This window comes from Spermophilus citellus (genome assembly GCF_964194105.1).
Source record: "Spermophilus citellus genome assembly, chromosome: 18".
NCBI classification, from domain to species: Eukaryota; Metazoa; Chordata; class Mammalia; order Rodentia; family Sciuridae; genus Spermophilus; species Spermophilus citellus.
Genome location: NC_138200.1, coordinates 34593460 through 34607976, shown reverse-complemented (window position 1 = coordinate 34607976; position 14517 = coordinate 34593460). Strand labels below are relative to the sequence as shown.

General features: G+C 35.3%; 1 protein-coding gene across 2 annotated transcripts in view; it reads right to left on the bottom strand.

Moving 5' to 3' along the window:
* PHKB (phosphorylase kinase regulatory subunit beta) overlaps window positions 1-14517 on the bottom strand; it is a 223515-nt gene that overhangs the window by 3622 nt on the left and 205376 nt on the right. For both annotated transcript variants that reach the window (XM_081273845.1, XM_081273844.1), the window contains exons 28-29: window positions 9599-9728; window positions 63-170 (exon numbers count right to left, since the gene is read on the bottom strand). In XM_081273845.1, coding sequence (XP_081129971.1) covers window positions 63-170; window positions 9599-9728 — 238 coding nt within the window. The remainder of the gene's footprint in view (window positions 1-62; window positions 171-9598; window positions 9729-14517) is intronic.

Here is a 14517-nt window from a genome sequence, read left to right as displayed (position 1 = left end):
CACTGGTTTTCAGGGAGTAGAAGAAAGCACATTTTCAGCAACCTACATTTTTAAATACAAACCTCCACGATGATCTGTCTGTACTTTGGCTGGTCAATATTTCCCAACATGTCTTCAACAAGGAGAGAAAAATTCATCTCATACATGGTCATATCTGACAAGGTTGGTTGCTGAAAAAAACGACTCCACATTAATATGCTGAATGTTATACTCTGGTTCTCATTTAATAAAATAATTTCATTTTCTAATCAATAATCTTTTTCAGTTTTCTATACAACCTTAGAGAGCATTTTCAGCTCTGTGACTGAATTTTATATATGTCAGACTACTGAAGCCAACCAGCTGACTATTGTGATAAATTAAGCCTTCCATTTTCAGTAGCTGTCTTCACTATGTTAATGTTTTCAGGGGGAAAGGACTATATTAGAAAGCTACTTGAATATACAGAGGGAACAGCCAAAAATGAGGCAACAAATAGAGTACATATTGCTTTCAGAATTAACACAAGAAGTTATGTTTGCTGTCAGACTTCAGCATGTAAGTCACTTGCTATTGAATTTACATCATTTCTTTGCAGGTCCTTTCTGAGGTGGTGGCATAAAAATGCATATAAATAAGCAAAAACAATATGATGTGCAGAAATGGCAAGGAAATAGAAATAAAGCAAAACTAAATGATTTTCTCTACACTAACCTTTATCTTTTATTTAAAATAAGAATCCCATACAATATTCTATTCATGTTTCACAAAACAAATGAAAGCAGAAAATAAACTTAAATCCAAATCCAAATCTGGGCATGGTGGGTAAACTTCAAAGGATGGGATGGGAGGATCTAAATGTTAGCTATGTGTGGTACAAAACAGATGGAGTCACTAGAATTATTACCAGAGATGCAGAGAAGATGAGACATACCTATTCACTTTTACCTTAATGATGATTTATAATCAACTTAAACATAGCTTCAGAACAATGTGTTTCTACTTGATATTTAACATGGGGCTGAGGGACCCTGATTCTTCTCTTGCAATCAAGTGACAGCAAAATGATTTAGCTGTATATTCAATACATTCATCATACTCTAGAGTCAAAATAATCCAACATATTGTTAATATTAACAAGTAGTATTCAATATTGGAAAAATGAAGCCTGATTACCAAATATAGGTATTATAATTGTTTAGAGGTCTAACAATGGGATTAATACGAGTACAGAAGGAAAGGAAGATCTTTTCATGGTTTCACATTAATTTCCCCTTAATATATCTCATTTAAAAGCCAACTTGGCTACTATGCAACTACAATGAAGCATAGAAAAGAGATAATGGAGGTTTTCTTATTTTCTACTCTACTGAAAGGACTCAGGGAAAGTCAGGTAGCAGAGGAGTTAACAAAAAGGCTCAGAAGTCTGCCTGCCAGTGGTCACACCTCAAGTCAGCTACTTACTAGAGATGTGTGACCTTGGGAAACTCATTTAGCTGTGCTTCAGTTTCCTTATCTGTCAAACTGGAATAATATAATACATTTCTCACAAAATTGTCAGGATAAATGAGCATTTGCAAAGTGTCTGCAACATAAAATATTTAACTTGCACTTATTGTTGTTATTGTTAGCAAACAAAGGATATACTAAACACAAATGATCCAGGCTACCATGAAATCTGTTAAAGTAGTCTAGTAGGGATTGAGACAGGTTGCTGACAACAGGTTGCCATAGTGTACTGCCCAGGTGTGTAGAGAGGAGGCTTAGCAGAAGCAGCAGGATGCCAATAACAAAGACTTTGTCTCTGCTCCCAGGAAACAGTGCTGCCCAGAGCAGCAATCACAGGGCACCTCAGAAAGGGCTGAGACCCTTATACTGGCAATCAAATAAACAACTCACAGTCCTAAAATAGCATAACAATATTTTTTTAAAAAGCTTTTACTCATTTTTTGGAATAAGAAATGTGTGTTCATATAGTTAAAATTTTGAAAGATTAAAAGGGTTTCAGTGTGAGAACGGGGAGAGAAAGAATGAACCCTTTCTGGGTGTTTCAGGGCAAGCTTTCTGTTCCTTTGTAAGAAGGGGCAATAATGTAAAACAACTGGCCCAGAGGAGCACAGATTGACAAAATGGAAATGAAACAAGAAACAAGAGGCAGCAGTTTTGAAAGACCAGACTTGATCACTAGGCAATGCTGAGCTGACGTGGATCTGGGACCAACAGTCTGGGCCTCTCAGAACACACACTGAACCCGGATTGGCTGAATTCAAGCTCCAGTTCGCCTGCTTCCCGCAGACAAACAGCTGTGACTCAGCACTAATCCATCCTGCTGAAACAACTGGTCAGCCCTTCTCATCCTATGGAGGTAAATGCCTACCGAGCCTTCATAGGTAGTGGCCACAGGTTTGAAACGGGGCTTGGGAGAGACAGTAAGGACCCACCCATTACATTCGTCGCCCGGCAAAGGGAAACGAACTGTCGCCATTTGCAAGAGATACCACCATGGCAGAGAACTGACGTCATCAGACTGCGGCGGAGGAGATAACTTCATTGAAACCTGCGGCTACAGGTGTGTAATTCCCTAGCCTTCCCTCTCCACACATCGGGGAAACCTTAAGGGCCCCTCCCAGCTCTCCCGTGAGCGCGATAGCCAGCCCGAGGGAATCAGAGGTGGCGCGGGACCCGCGGCGCGGAACTACCGCTCCCACCAATGCTGACAGCTGAGGTCTCTTGCACCAGCTACCGGAGGCGTGGCTACCGGAGGGCAAGTAAAATTCGCTGAGGATTCTCAGCCCCAAGCTCTACAAACTTAGGGTCTGAGGGAATGGCAAACTGGAAGAGTGTGCCCAGTCGTTCATGAAAACAGGGCTCCCGGGAGCAGCAGACCTGGCATGTAGACAGTCTTGTGGTGAGCGGCACCCGTGAGAGGGGCCTGGCTAGAGGAAAAGTGGGAAGTGACTAGACACAAGAGGAGGCCCTAGGAACTCAGGATTGGAGACTCGCACAGTCTGGGAGGAGGAGCTGCTGCACAGTGATTGGTTCCCGCGTATTGAGAGGAGAAACTTGTCCTGGTGGGCACAGCGCCACATACTGGAAGAGAAGTTAATCAAACTCTAAGACTGCATTTATTAGGTTTTTTTTTTCTTTTCTCTTTTTTTTGATTTGGGTTTTTCTTTCATTTTTCTTTCTTGTTTTTTTTTAAATTTTTTTAAAATTTTTTTCTTTTTTTATTTCCTATTTTTTTCTTCTTTTGTCTTTTCATTTCTTTTCAATTATATTATCCCCCCCATTCCTTGAATTCTACCTGCTTAATCTCATTCTCTTTAGTGACTTCTTCCCTTCCCTTCTAATACCTTTCCTCCCAAGCATCTAATAAATTTATAGGAGTAAACAGTAACTCATCAGTCAAACAGAACAAGAAGTAACATGAGCAGCTTCAAAAAGCAAGGAAGAAAAGGAGTACAAACAATGCAGCGAAAGAACACATTGAGAATGAATTACATAAACAGATCAAAGAAGTAGTTAAGCATCTCTATCAGGAGATAGAGATTATAAAAAATAATCAAACAATAATTCTAGAAATGAAGGAAACGATAAACCAAATTAAAAACTCAATTGAGAGTATCACTAACAGAGTGGAGCAAGTAGAAGCCAGAACGTCAGATAATGAAGACAAAATGTATCATCTTGAAAAGAGTCTAGCCAACCCAGAAAGGCTGGTTAAAAATCACGAGAAAAACATCCAAGAGTTATGGGATAACATAAAAAAAACAAACTTACGAGTCATCGGGATAGAAGAAGGTACAGAGATTCAAACCAAGGGAATGAGTAACCTGCTGAATGAAATAATTACAGAAAACTTTCCAGAAATAAAAAAGGAAACAGATATACAAATTCAAGATGCATACAGGACACCGAGCACACAAAATCACAGTAGACCAACGCCAAGACACATTGTTATGAAGATATCCAATATACAGAACAAAGAGAAAATATTAAAAGCTACAAGAGAAAGGAGACAGATTACATTCAGGGGTAAACCAATAAGGTTAACAATGGATTTTTCATCACAGACACTGAAAGCAAGAAGGTCATGGAACAATGTATTTCAAACACTGAAAGACAATGAATGCCAACCAAGAATTCTGTATCCAGCAAAATTAAGCTTCAGGTATGACAACGAAATAAAAATCTTTCATGATAAACAAAAGTTAAAAGAATTTGCAGCCAGAAAACCAGCATTGCAAAGCATTTTGAGCAAAACACTACACGAGGAAGAAATGAAAAACAATAACCAAAACCATCAGTAGGAAGTGCCTCGGTAAAGACAGGGGGCAAGGGGAAAGATAATCATGGAGAAACAAACTAATTTTTTTAAAAAAGGATAAATAATCAAACATGGATGGAAGTACAAACCATATATCAATAGTAACTCTGAATGTTAATGGCTTAAACTCTCCAATAAAGCGACATAGGCTGGTATCATGGATTAAAAAAACAAATCCAACAATATGCTGCCTCCAGGAGACACATCTGATTGGAAAAGACATACACAGGCTGAAGGTGAAAGGATGGGAAAAAATATACCATGCACACGGTCCTCGTAAGCAAGCAGGGGTGGCCATCCTCATATCGAATAAAATCGACTTCAAGACTAAGTTAATCAAAAGGGATAAAGAAGGACATTATATTCTGTTAAAAGGAACCATTCACCAACAAGACATAACAATTATCAATATTTATGCACCAAATAAAGGTGCTGCGACATTCATAAAACAAATTCTCCTCAAGTTCAAGAATCAAATAGACCACAACACAATAATTATGGGTGACTTCAACACACCTCTCTCACCATTGGACAGATCCTCCAAACAAAAGTTGAATAAAGAAACTATAGAACTCAATATCACAATCAATAACCTAGACTTAACTGACATATATAGAATATATCAACCATCATCAAATGGATATACTTTTTTCTCAGCAGCACATGGATCCTTCTCAAAAATAGACCATATATTATGCCATAGGGCAACCCTCAGTAAATATAAAGGGGTGGAGATAATACCTTGCATTTTATCTGATCATAATGGAATGAAACTGGAAATCAATGATAAAAGAAGGAAGGAAAAATCCTACATCACATGGAAAATGAACAATATGTTACTGAATGATCAATGGGTTACAGAAAACATAAAGGAGGAAATTAAAAAATTCTTAGAGATAAATGAAAATACAGACACAACATATCGGAATCTATGGGACACAATGAAAGCAGTTTTAAGAGGAAAATTCATTGCCTGGTGGTCATTCCTCAAAAACAGAAAAAACCAACAAATAAATGAGCTCACACTTCATCTCAAAGCCCTAGAAAAGGAAGAGCAAAACAACAGCAAATGTAGAAGGCAAGAAATAATTAAAATCAGAGCGGAAATCAATGAAATTGAAACAAAAGAAACTATTGAAAAAATTAACAAAACTAAAAGTTGGTTCTTCGAAAAAATAAATAAGATCGACAGACCTTTAGCCATGCTAACGAAGAGAAGAAGAGAGAGAACTCAAATTACTAACATACGGGATGAAAAAGGCAATATCACAACAGATGCTACAGAAATACAGAAGACAATTAGAAATTATTTTGAAAACCTATATTCCAATAAAATAGAAGATAGTGAAGACATCAATAAATTTCTTAAGTCATATGATTTGCCCAGACTGAGTCAGGAGGATACACACAATTTGAACAGACCAATATCAATGGATGAAATTGAAGAAGCCATCAAAAGACTACCAACCAAGAAAAGCCCAGGACCGGATGGGTATACAGTGGAGTTTTACAAAACCTTTAAAGAAGAATTAATACCAATACTTTTCAAGTTATTTCAGGAAATAGAAAAAGAGAGAGCTCTTCCAAATTCATTCAATGAGGCCAACATCACCCTGATTCCGAAACCAGACAAAGACACCTCAAAGAAAGAAAACTACAGACCAATATCTCTAATGAACCTAGATGCAAAAATCCTCAATAAAATTCTGGCGAATCGGATACAAAGGCACATCAAAAAAATTGTACACCATGATCAAGTAGGATTCATCCCTGGGATGCAAGGATGGTTCAATATACGGAAATCAATAAATGTTATTCACCACATCAATAGACTTAAAGATAAGAACCATATGATCATCTCAATAGATGCAAAAAAAGCATTCGACAAAGTACAGCATCTCTTTATGTTCAAAACAATAGAAAAACTAGGGATAACAGGAACTTACCTCGACATTGTAAAAGCTATCTATGCCAAGCCTCAGGCTAGCATCATTCTCAATGGAGAAAAATTGAAGGCATTCCCCCTAAAATCTGGAACAAGACAGGGATGCCCTCTATCACCACTTCTATTCAATATAGTTCTCGAAACACTGGCCAGAGCAGTTAGACGAAAGAAATTAAAGGCATAAAAATAGGAAAAGAAGAACTTAAATTATCACTATTTGCAGATGACATGATTCTATACCTAGAAGACCCAAAAGGGTCTACAAAGAAACTACTAAAACTAATAAATGAATTCAGCAAAGTGGCAGGATATAAAATCAACATGCATAAATCAAAGGCATTCCTGTATATCAGCGACAAAACTTCTGAAACGGAAATGAGGAAAAAACACTCCATTCACAATATCCTCAAAAACAAAAAAATACTTGGGAATCAACCTAACAAAAGAGGTGAAATATTTATACAATGAAAACTACAGAACCCTAAAGAGAGAAGTAGAAGAAGATCTTAGAAGATGGAAAAATATACCCTGTTCATGGATAGGCAGAACTAACATCATCAAAATGGCGAGATTACCAAAAGTTCTCTATAGGTTTAATGCAATGCCAATCAAAATCCCAATGGCATTTCTTGTAGAAATAGATAAAGCAATCGTGAAATTCATATGGAAAAATAAAAGACACAGAATAGCAAAAGCAATTCTAAACAGGAAGTGTGAATCAGGCGGTATAGCGATACCAGATTTCAAACTATATTACAGAGGAATAGTGACAAAAACAGCATGGTACTGGTACCAAAACAGGCAGGTTGAACAATGGTATAGAATAGAGGACACAGAGACTAATCCACAAAGTTACATCTATCTTATATTTGATAAAGGAGCTAAAAACATGCAATGGAGGAAGGATAGCATCTTCAACAAATGGTGTTGGGAAAACTGGAAATCCATATGCAACAAAATGAAACTGAATCCCTTTCTCTCGCCATGCACAAAAGTTAACTCAAAATGGATCAAGGAGCTAGATATCAAATCAGAGACTCTGCGTCTGATAGAAGAAAAAGTTGGCTCCGATCTACATATTGTGGGGTCAGGCTCCAAATTCCTTAATAGGACACCCATAGCACAAGAGTTAATAACAAGAATCAACAAATGGGACTTTCTTAAACTAAAAAGTTTTTTCTCAGCAAGAGAAACAATAAGAGAGGTAAACAGGGAGCCTACATCCTGGGAACAAATTTTTACTCCTCACACTTCAGATAGAGAGCCCTAATATCCAGAGTATACAAAGAACTCAAAAAATTAGACAATAAGATAACAAATAATCCAATCAACAAATGGGCCAAGGACCTGAACAGACACTTCTCAGAGGAGGATATACAATCAATTAACAAGTACATGAAAAAATGCTCACCATCTCTAGCAGTCAGAGAAATGCAAATCAAAACCACCCTAAGATACCATCTCACTCCAGTAAGATTGGCAGCCACTATGAAGTCAAACAACAACAAGTGCTGGCGAGGATGTGGAGAAAAGGGTACACTTGTACATTGCTGGTTGGACTGCAAATTGGTGCGACCAATTTGGAAAGCAGTTTGGAGATTCCTGGGAAAGATGGGAATGGAACCACCATTTGACCCTGCTATTGCCCTTCTTGGACTATTCCCTGAAGACCTTAAAAGAGCATGCTACAGGGATACTGCCACATCGATGTTCATAGCAGCACAATTCACAATAGCTAGACTGTTCAACCAACCCAGATGCCTTTCAATAGATGAATGGATAAAAAAATGTGGCATCTATACACAATGGAGTACTATGCAGCAATAAAAAATGACAAAATCATAGAATTTGCAGGGAAATGGATGGCACTAGAGCAGATTATGCTTAGTGAAGCTTGCCAATCCCTAAAAAACAAATACCAAATGTCTTCTTTGATATAATTAGAGCAACTATGAACAGAGCAGGGAGGAAGAGCAGGAAGAAAAGATTAACATTAAACAGAGACATGAGATGGGAGGGAAAGGGAGAGAAAAGGGAAATTGCATGGAAATGAAGGGAGACCCTCATTGCTATACAAAATTACATATAAGAGGTTGTGAGGGGAATGGGAAAATAAACAAAGAGAGAAATGAATTACAGTAGATGGGGTAGAGAGAGAAGATGGGAGGGGAGGGGAGGGGGGATAGTACGGGATAGGAAAGGTAGCAGAATACAACAATTACTAATAGGGCATTATGTAAAATTGTGGATGTGTAACTGACGTGATTCTGCAATCTACATTTGGGGTAAAATTGGGGGTTCATAACCCACTTCAATCTAATGTATGAAATATGATATGTCAAGAGCTTTGTAATGTTGTGAATAACCAATTAAAAAAAAAAGGGTTTCAGTGCAAAGTATCTCCCTAAACACACAGTTCTACTTCCCAAAGAAAAGAATGCTACCAATTTCTTGTGAGTCCTTCCAGAGATACCCTAAAATGAGTGTGGGTGTATATTTGAGAAGACTTTTTTTTTTTAAAAAAAGAACTACATTATAACTAATTCAATTAAAATTTCAACAGTAAAAATAAATACAATATTTCTGCTTCTGTGTGTAAGAAAAATGATTTAGATGACAGGATAAAGTAAATAAAATAATCATATCAAAGAAGCAGACCAGTATATTAACTTGGGAAACCATATTCAGGAGAGGACATGCATTCATCTGGACCATACGTAAGTTACAACTCAAGTAAAATAAGTGGTTATCTGTTCAATGACCTAAAAAGTTACTGCATTTTTCACATTCCATGTAATGCCTAAGTAGTGTTTCCTTCTTAGGCCTGTTCTCTTTCAGCCTTTTCAATGTATGCTTTACTGTTTATGAGGTTCCCAGCACAGGCCAACCACCAGCTGGTGGTAATGGGATACTCCTACATAAAATAAAGTCAATACAAGAAACGCTAAGTTCATTATAAGTAATTAAAGGAAGGACAGCTTGCTCAGCAATAGGTTTGGTAATGTGCTATCTCTAAAGTCAGCCTCTTTGAAACAGGAAATATGACAATACAAAAAAATTTTAATTAAATACAACTTCTCAGCAATATATCTATTCGGTAAAGAAAACTTTTTTTATGATTAGAGGAATACTAAAATTGAAAAACAAAAGTAAATCAGAGTGGGGAAAATATTTCCATTCTAGCTGATTAGACTTCTTATTTTCTAATTTTCATCCCTCCAGTTATCTGGACATTCCTTCTTTGAATACTAGAACACAGAAAAGTAGAAGTTATTTGCCATGCAGAAAGGGAAAGAATCCTTATTTCTTTATATATCCTTTTTCCTGACAACACAGTGGGGCTTTACCTGTGGCAAATGCTTCCCAGCTACAATGATGCCATTGGGTGTGCGCTCCAAGATCTGCCACACTCGATCATAGAACCCGGGGGGAGTTCTATTCAAAGACCCATCAATCTGACGTCTGTTCAGCCAACACCTGTAGACCAAAGGAAATTGCTTCAAAGTTGAAAAACAAGCTTGTTGTGGTAGAACGCAGAGCTTTCCATATGGATTAACTGCTTCAATAGGGTGAGCAATAAAAGCCAAAACCCATCAATGATGCATATTTGCCATGTGTTACAGAGGTTAGTAAATATTTCATAGTGATAACAGAGCTTGCAGGAGAGGAGGAAATCTCCAAGATTTTAAAAAATTTAATAGGCAAAATGATATTCTCTAGTAAGCTATGAGATGCTCACTATATTATCAAATGATTTTCTAATACATAAAGCAGCTCCATTTAAAAACACAGCAAAGCAAAGCAAAACAAAATAGTAACAAACACAGGAGCAAGCACTTTCACAGTAACTTTATATGATTCTCACATAATGCAAAATGTAAACTCCATGAAGGCTGGGAAACATATAACTTGATCACTCCTACACATCTCTCAAAGAACTGTGCTTAATAAACACTTGATAAGCAAATGAATAAAGGATCAAAAATAGTATTATATGCATAATATTATATGCATAATTAATATGCATAATTAAAAATCTTATGAAGGTTTCTTATTTAAATATTTCAGTGCTGAAAAACCAGATATAAAATCTACGTGTCATAATAATCAGAATTCAGTGATAAGCTAAAACTCTAGATCTTTTATTTTCATGGATAAGTCTTAAGTCTTAAAGATACAGAATTCATAAGCTGCTAGATGTAGAATTTGTATAATTTCTAAAGAATACACAGTAGTGTATATTCTTTCAAAAGCTGAAGGCAGAAACAGGTCTGTGTGTGTGTGTGTGTGTGTGTGTGTGTGTATGTGTACATATATATATTACACATATACACATATATGTTTTTATATTTCGTATTTAAAAGTCATCAGAGTAAAATGTGTCATCAATTACATGGAAGGTGTGATTGACATTATTTCTAGGAATAAAAGTAGTAATGCAGGATATAGTAAATAGAAGTGGCTCTTGAAAAAGAGGTCCAGTAAAATTTGATTACATAAGTAAGAGAAGCACTGGGGTTTGTTTGAATGTATGAAGTTTCTTTTATTAGACCAGACTTCTTATATTGCTAGGTTTTCAGTGTTTTGCTAAAGTGAAGAAGCCCAAAGGTCTTAGGAGTCTCTTGGTGATGTTTTACTTCAAATAACCACCCTACACTGCATTTCCCCCCTTATTTCTTCTGTTAACAACAACAAAAAGGACATTTTCAGAGTTTTATGAAGTCATGATGAATATTTTAAAAAGGAGAGTTTGCTAGAATATAAAAAGAAATATGAAAATACAATGGAGGTGGAGAATTATTTTAGAAGACTTCTGCTGTATTTTTATTTTGGAAAAATTTTAGACTTAACAGAAGTCATAAAATATTTCATAAAGTTCCTCTATACTCTTCACTTAGCTTACTCTGCTCTAATTACCTTATATAACCACAGTACAATTATTGAAACCAGAAAATGAACAGCAACACAATATTAACTAATCTGTGGTACTTACTCAAATTTTTATCATGAATGTTCTTGCTTTGGTCCAGGATCCGATCTGGGACCTCTACATGGCATTTAGTTTCCATGTTCCTCAGGTACTTCTAATTTGTGGCCATATCCCAGCCTACCTGTATCTTTAATGACTTAAGAGGATATACCTCAATTTGGGTTTTTCTGATGTTTTCTTATGAACAGACTGAAATTACTCAATTTTGGCAGGAATATTCAGAAGTGATGTTCTGTCCTTTTCAATATATCATAGCAGGAGGTATGTGATATTGGTGTGTCTATTACTGGTGATACATTAATCATTTGGGTGGAGTCCACTGGGTTTCTCTACTGTAAAGCCACTGTTTCATTTTTCTTTTAATTAAATATGTAAATTTGCTATTCCCATACTGCTTCTATTCAATGATGGTTTTTGCCTAATGATGACTTTGTTTCCATCACTGTAATTAGAATTCTGCTAGAAGGAGGAGTCCCTTCTTTCCCATTTATTTATCATCATGTACTAATGGTTATCTATTCTATGGGTTAAGTCCAACACTATCATTATTTATTATCTTGCTCCAACTGTCCCAGCTGTGGTGATGGGGGCTCCTTTTGTTGCTTCCAGTGTCCACCTGACATATTTCTCTTGTATTTTGAGATTTCCTTACTTTCTGGCATAGGATGCTCTAGGCTAATCTTGTATTTTTCCTTCCTGCCCTGGATTCAACCATTTCTCCAAGGAATGCTGTTTCTTTTTATTAAAGAATGGTACTTAGAAAGTAATATCTGGGATCTGGTTTTGCTCACTACTGTTAGGGTTTCATTTTTTCTAGGTTACCTCAATAGACAGATCTAGGAAGTATATAGATACAAATATGCATGTACATATACATATACATATCCACATTTCTTTATCAGTCTGTGTAAAAACCATGATGACTTTGTCACAGATACACATATATTTTTATATTACCTTCTTTCTTACACTTACTGACACTATCAATTCCCATTCAACACCTACCCTTCCTTGTCTTCTCTATTTGTAACTATTGTTTCTAACTAAGAAATCTGGTTCTTATTATTCATAATGTACTTACTTATTTATTCAATCCTAATATATACATAAAGTAATTTCAGAATTGCCAATTCACACATCTGTGAGAAAAAATTATTAACTATATTACAATATTTGGGTGCAGGTTTTTTTTTTTTCTTTAGCCTTATAGTATCAAAGCAATATTTTCCAAAAGTACTTAATTATTTTCTTCCTCATTCTCTCAGTGTGGTAATAATAATCATTTGTAATATAGTTAGGCACATTTGTTATTGTCTGTATTATATTTTGGATTCATTTCACATCTGGACTAATTTTAATTATTTGTGCTTTGGGTATGTGAAATATTACCATTGTTTAAGTCAGAGCTAAACACAAGGTACACTAAGGGAAGAACTACTCTTTCTCTCATCCTCTACCTACTTTTCCATTTTTATTCTGCTCCTACCCATTCCCTGAAGGTAACCAATCACATTAGTTTCTGATTTATCTTCTCTACCTTTCTTCTGTACAATGAGCAGATACATATTTATTTTTATATTCCCTTCTTTCTTACATGAAGAGTAGACTATAAATATTCTTTTGTACTTTACTATTCCTATTCAACAATAAATTCTAGAAATAACTCCATCAAGTTCACAGAAACCATATTCATTTTTTTTCATAGGTATGGAGTACTGTTAAATGGACACACCACAGTTTATTCAAATAATTTCCTATGTGGGTGGGCAGTTATATTATTGGAATTCTAAAATTTTCAATTATAAACAATACTGGATTAACCCATTAATTCCTAAGTTTCCAATTCTGCAAATATTTTAACAAAATTGACAGAGGTACATTAAGATAGGTTCGAAATCACAATCTGGAGTTTATATATCCCTTAGATATATTTTTTATTGTTCTTTCTCTCTACATATATATGTGCAAATAGTCTAATTATTCAAATATTTTCTCAAAAGAACAGAACTCTAAAAACATACTATTTATTTCAAATTGACCATAAGTGTTATATTTGTTGCTCAATTTAAGTTCTTTGTAAGTGTCCTGTACATAGGATGGACATAAGGGGTTAATGAATAATCTTATGCACATTTTTTCATATTGTTTGAGGCATGGTTTCATGGTTTCAGAGAGATTCCTAAAATGTTTGCTGTGTCAAAGGACAAGTGCAAATATAGATTTTTTTTTAGATGTTGTTAAATTCTCACCCATAAGGGCTGTACCCATCAGTTACATATAAGAGTGCCTGTTTCCCACAGCCTCACCAAATATTTATTACAGTTTTTAACTTCTGCCAGTGTGAAAGATGAAAAATGGTTCAATGTTTTAATTTAAATTGATGTAATTATATGTTAGTTTTAATATATTCCCAAATACATAAAGGCCATTTTTCATATGTTTTAAATGAATTGATAAGTCTTTTTATTCCCCCATTTTTCTCCTTGGAGTTTTGGTTATCTCTCAATTTTTAAGAATTCATGACTATTCATTTTTTATAGCATATATATTTTTCCATTTTTTCAGCAGTCTTTTGACATTATTTCTTGCCATGGAAAATGTTCTTAATGTTTATATAGTTTTACAATTTTCTTTTTGATGCCCTTGGGTTGAGTCATAGTTAGAAAGTCTTTTCCACACCAAAGTTAAAAAGAAATTTACTGAGGTACTCCTTTAATATTTATATAATTTCCATTTTTACATTTAGATCTCTAATATGTTTGGAGTTGATTACTGTATATGGTATAAAGTACTTGATTTTACTTTTTGCAAATGACTATCTAGTTGTCTTAATGTTATTTATTTAAAAAGTCCATCCTTGATCCAGTGATTTGAGATGTCACATTTATCATGAATTAAAAGTCTAAACTGTACTTGGGGGGTCTATTTGTGGACTTTCTATTCTTTTCAACAGATCTTTATTTATTTATGTGGTGCTGAGGATTGAACTCAGTGCCCCACGCTTGCGAGCGCTTTACCACAGAGCCACAACACCAGCCCTCTCTTCAACCGATCTATTTGTGCATAAATATATATTTGTTTATAAGCAAATATAAATATATGCTTATATTTCTAAGCATTTAATAATATAACCTTGGAAAATGCTAGGCATTGATATGCTCAATAAATACTTGCCTAAATAATCACTAAAGTTCTTTCTGGAATAAAAAAATGTCTTAAGTCCAATGCAATCCACAAATATTTCTTTTGTTCTTATTCAAAGGCTAGTACAAGTTA